The following is a 5,049-nucleotide window of genomic DNA, read 5'->3' on the forward strand; positions in this document are numbered from 1 at the left end:
TCACTTGACTGTGGTTAGGTATATAATTATTTTAGTTTTAATTAATTAGCTTGAAATTCAGAGATTATGGTGTTTAAGCTAACATAAAAACAATATTTTAATTAAAAAAACAATATTATAAAAATCTAGTTTTTTTTTTAACATGCAAAGACCAAAATAGTTTAACGTGTGGTGAGGGAACCGAACGGCTCTTCTTCTCTGACCAATCTTCTTCTTTAAAACTGGCGTCTCTCCTCCCTTCATGTGTCTCCATTTCTGATTCTCTTTGCCAAACTCTCAGTTCATCGAAGAATCCAACTTTTTTAAATTTAAAAAAAAAAAGAACAAGTTGTCAGAAAAAGAGAGGGTATCTCAAAGAATTGAAAACCATGGAGAATGGAGCTCTGAGCCCTGAAATAGAAACAGCTTCAACAATCACAATCAAAGGCATACTCAGTTTGTTAATGCAAAATATTGATGAGAACAATTGCAAGAGGTTGATTTCTCTGGGCATGGGTGACCCAACTGTTTATTCTTGCTTTCATACCACTCATGTTGCTAGAGAAGCTGTTGTTGAAGCTCTGCAATCTGATAAGTTCAATGGCTATTCACCCACTGTTGGCCTTCCCCAAACCAGAAGGTTAAACTTCCCATTTTTGTTTAATGATTTCCGGATTTTAATTGCATGTTTTTTTCCTTTGTTTAATGCATGAATTTGAGAGTTTCTTCAGTTTTTTTGATGGTTTATTTGAACTTTTATTCTAATTTTATTGTAAATCCGTTCAGTTTCATTGAATTGTGTTGATTTTTTTTATCCACGTTTTTGCTATTTTTACATCAAATGAATAATTTAATCTCAGACTTGTCTTGGTTTCAATGCAATCTAGAGCTATTACTTTGGTCAATTTCTCTTGTATTTTTCTGGGGTTTTTCTGAATAATGGTGCACTGGAAAGCAAAAATGAAAATTTCTTGAATATATTACTCGAACTTGGGTGTAGCTGTAGTATGGATATGTTGATTTTTTAATGTATTTGGAGATTTTTGGAATATGTGTTGGAAACGGATACCAAATTGAAGAGTGGGATCAACATAGATATTTTCTACTCATTTTTTGCATGTTTTTTTTTCCACATTTTAACAGGGCAATTGCAGAATATCTCTCATCTGATCTTCCTTACAAACTATCATCTGATGATGTTTTCATCACATCTGGCTGCACACAAGCTATTGATGTTGCATTGGCCATGCTTGCTCGACCAGGTGCAAACATCTTGATTCCAAGGCCAGGCTTCCCAATTTATGAACTCTGTGCTGCCTTTCGACGTCTCGAATTTCGGTATTTCGATCTTCTCCCCGAGAAAGGCTGGGAAGTTGATCTTGATTTGGTTGAAGCACTAGCAGATCAGAATACTGCTGGTATCGTAATCATAAACCCCGGTAATCCGTGTGGCAGTGTGTACTCCTATCAACACTTGAAAAAGGTTGGTATGCATCAAGAAAATGGAACTTGAGTGCACTGACCGTGAGATGCAGTGGTTTACTGGGAAACTGGGAGAAATTTAACTGTTTGTTTAATGTAATTAGATTGCAGAAACTGCAGAGAAGCTTAAGATTCCTGTTATTGCTGATGAAGTCTATGGGCACCTTGCTTTTGGGGACAATCCTTTTGTACCAATGGGAGTTTTCGGATCAGTAGTTCCGGTCCTAACTCTCGGCTCTCTATCAAAGAGATGGATAGTGCCTGGATGGCGACTTGGTTGGTTTGTCATAAATGATCCCTCTGGCATGTTTAAGAATCCAAAGGTCATTTTTTCTCTCTTGGATATTAGTATTCTCAATTTTATACAATAATGAACTCGTACTGCATCTTTTTCTTCTGGTACTTGTCTATTTCAACAATAATGATGCGCATGAAGTTTCCAAGCAGTATCTTTTTCGACGATAATGATGTTATACAAATGATCTCGGGGGCATTTAATGTTTATATTCACTTTCAGCCTTTGCTTGTTTGAAAGCTGATGTAATCACTGCAATGCAAACATTTAATATCTAACTTTTACTTCTTACATCTTAGTTGAAAATCTATTTTGTTGTATTGACATTTTTGTTTCTTATCAGATTATCGAGCGTATCAAGAAGTATTTCGATATTTTAGGAGGACCAGCAACTTTTATTCAGGTATGTATATATGGTATCAGCTTTGTTTACCGACTAACCAAAAAGCATGCATCCTATTCTTGTTCATAAGTATAGGAACTGAATGGTCCTGGAAAAAGACTTGCAAAACTGCTAAATGTATTTGAATGTTTCCTTTCCGATTCGAGTCTTTATGCCATTACCATAGGCATTTCACTATAGTTGTTTTCATGGCGTTTCCGATGGGTGTCTTAGGCAGCAGTTCCCCGTATCATCGAGGAAACCGAGGGAGTTTTCTTCCAGAAAACTATAAACACACTGAAGCAGACATCAGATATTTGTTGGGATTTTATAAAGGAAATCCCTTGCATTACTTGTCCCCATAAGCCTCAGGGATCAATGGCTGTCATGGTAACGGACTGTTATAATTTGCAATCTCTGTTAGAAAAATAAGGATTGGTAAACATGTTCAAGCTAATTTGTTCATGAATTTCACAGATTAAACTAAATGTTTCCAGTCTGGAAGACATCGGTGACGACATCGACTTCTGTTTCAGGCTGGCCAAAGAAGAATCTGTTATTATTCTTCCTGGTAAGAAACAAATCAAATTGAACATTCATGAACAACAATGTTATCAGCATAGTTACTTCCTTCTTTGTGATTTGCAAATGAAACCAACGAGTCTATCAATGAATCCTGTTGGTAATCGGGGTGAATTTTGAGGTGATTTGAGGAAATTTTCGGATGCAGGTATTGCGGTGGGGTTAAAGAATTGGCTTAGAATCACATTCGCTGCAGATCCACAGTCTCTGAAAGAAGCATTAGGGAGGTTAAAATCTTTCTGCAAAAGGCACAGCAGGGTGATGCAGCAGCTATATTACAAAAGTTGAAGCTATTCAAACATGGAGTCAAGCCTCATACAGCATACGGACAAAACTTGTTGCCACTTCTTAAATGCTTGTTAATTTATTATATGATGCAAGGGAATATGACAGATTACCATACTTTAATACTTGAATCAAAACTCTAGAAGTGTTTTAATCTCAAACATCATTAACCAAATAACAACCACTTGGGAGAAGATCATTTTGCAGTTAGAGGAACCTTGATTGAACATCATGAAAATATGAAAACTCAGAGATTTAAATATGAAAGACCTGAGCATGCATGCAGTTTGCAGATTGATGAGATAATTTGATGTAATCTCCAAATCGAAGACATGAAGCCTCAATATAACATAACATCAAACGCCTCCTTTTTTTGGTTGGTATTATGGATGGATGGATGGATGGATAGATGGATGAGATTTCTTGAATTAATGCATGCATGCATCTTGTTAATCATCAAATTCCAATCCTTGTTCTTTTTTTTTCTCCCATAAGAAATCATGTTACCATCAACTCATTATTATTACTAAAATGAACCCTCATAATTACTATTGAAAACAAACTATCGCTGATGGCCGCTGCTTAAAACATGGTAAAAATTTGTATGAATTTGGTTAGTGAAATTTAAATAAAATATTTTTTTATAAGAAATAATAATATAAAAAGATTTATCGAACCGAGGTATCTTATATATCTATTTTACCTTATATGAAGACTAAATTTAATTTGAGTTCTTCGTTGAGAATGTAAAATATTCTATCACCATGTCTAGGTACTTGGACGCATAATTTTATATTAGGGGGCGAATTTGAACTTTTAAAATTTCAGAAGGAGCGAAAATAGATTTTTAATAAAAAAAACATAAAAAATAAAATATACGATAATTTTAAATTTTCAAGGGACGACTGCCCCCCTCGTTCCCTTCGGTCCATACGTGGCTAGTGAAATATATAAATTTAAAATAAAAAAATAAAAAATTGATTTTTAAATAAATAAAGGTAAGTATTTATTTTTATTCATAGTTAATTGTACAATAGGCCCTTAACCTATTATAATTATTTGTATTTTGTCTCTATACTTCAAAGTATTACACTTCCATCCTCTTCCTTCAAAGTTTGTATCTAACATTATACATTTGATGAAAATCATATTTATTAACAATTGTTGAGCTCGTACTTGTTGGAAAAATTGACTGCTGCAAGACGAGGTGTTAGCCTTGATTGGAAAATATTAAATAAAACAAGCAATCAGAACAATAATTGTGTCGTGGTAATCCATTGTCTTAGAATCGAATTCGTCCCGATGTGTGTAATCGCTACAATGGACGAATAGCCCCCTGAGGTTAGCACGGTTCTCCAAATTCCGTATACCCGAAAGATGGAGTGAACTTGGTGGTATTGTTCTTCTCTCAACTCAAACAATACTCAATATAGGTATATACAAACCAAAGTGAGTGTTTCAAAGAAAATGTTTACTTGGGATATGTCAAAATGAATGAAATTGCCCATTATTTATAGGTTAAATAGTGAGGGCAAAATCGCCATTTCCAAAGCATAATTTAATTCTATTAAACATAGAATTAAATGCCATTTAGAAATAGGTTACAAATTTGAGCATTAACCAACAATCCCCCACTAATGCGATATAATTCTTTCATAAAAACAAGAGCATTGAAGTTAAAACACGAGAAGAGCAATAGCGAGATTAATTGCTTAAGCACTAGTGAACGTATATTGAATTAGTACATAGTGATGATGAGAAATTCTTCTCTTAGATAAGTGAAACTAGTCTTGAACTTTCTAAGATAGGGGTAAACTCATAACACACAATTAACCCCTGATCCACCGAAGTCCTCGATGTGTCTACAAAGAGTATATACAAAAGCATAAATATGTTTATCCCTCATTCCTCAGGATTCTAATAAGAATACTAGAAAAATGACCCAACATTTTTCATAGAAGGTGGCTAATCATTCTCACTTACGTAGGTTATTTCATCAAGTTTATCTCGACATCAACCACCCAAATCGGGCTATGATAATTAA

The 5,049-nt window shown here is 34.4% G+C and overlaps 1 protein-coding gene across 1 annotated transcript; it reads left to right on the forward strand.

Annotated features, from left to right (window-relative positions):
* Window positions 1–286: 286 nt before the first annotated feature.
* Window positions 287–3,128, forward strand: LOC120121410 (probable aminotransferase TAT2). The gene is made up of 7 exons (XM_039140761.1): window positions 287–619; window positions 1,123–1,462; window positions 1,566–1,784; window positions 2,100–2,159; window positions 2,373–2,528; window positions 2,616–2,709; window positions 2,869–3,128. The coding sequence occupies exons 1-7, from the start codon at window positions 369–371 to the stop codon at window positions 3,006–3,008; spliced, it is 1,260 nt and encodes a 419-aa protein (XP_038996692.1). The 5' UTR covers window positions 287–368; the 3' UTR covers window positions 3,009–3,128.
* Window positions 3,129–5,049: the final 1,921 nt, after the last annotated feature.

The sequence above is a fragment of the Hibiscus syriacus genome, unplaced genomic scaffold, assembly GCF_006381635.1.
Source record: "Hibiscus syriacus cultivar Baekdansim isolate YM2019G1 unplaced genomic scaffold, ASM638163v2 tig00110372_pilon, whole genome shotgun sequence".
Classification (NCBI taxonomy): domain Eukaryota; kingdom Viridiplantae; phylum Streptophyta; class Magnoliopsida; order Malvales; family Malvaceae; genus Hibiscus; species Hibiscus syriacus.

Coding starts and splice junctions, on each gene's coding strand:
- LOC120121410 (XM_039140761.1), top strand. CDS start 369: ATGGAGAATGGAGCTCTGAGCCCTGAAATAGAAACAGCTTCAACAATC. Junction 1,785..2,099: donor GCATGTTTAAGAATCCAAAG/GTCATTTTTTCT, acceptor GTTTCTTATCAG/ATTATCGAGCGTATCAAGAA. Junction 2,710..2,868: donor ATCTGTTATTATTCTTCCTG/GTAAGAAACAAA, acceptor TTTCGGATGCAG/GTATTGCGGTGGGGTTAAAG.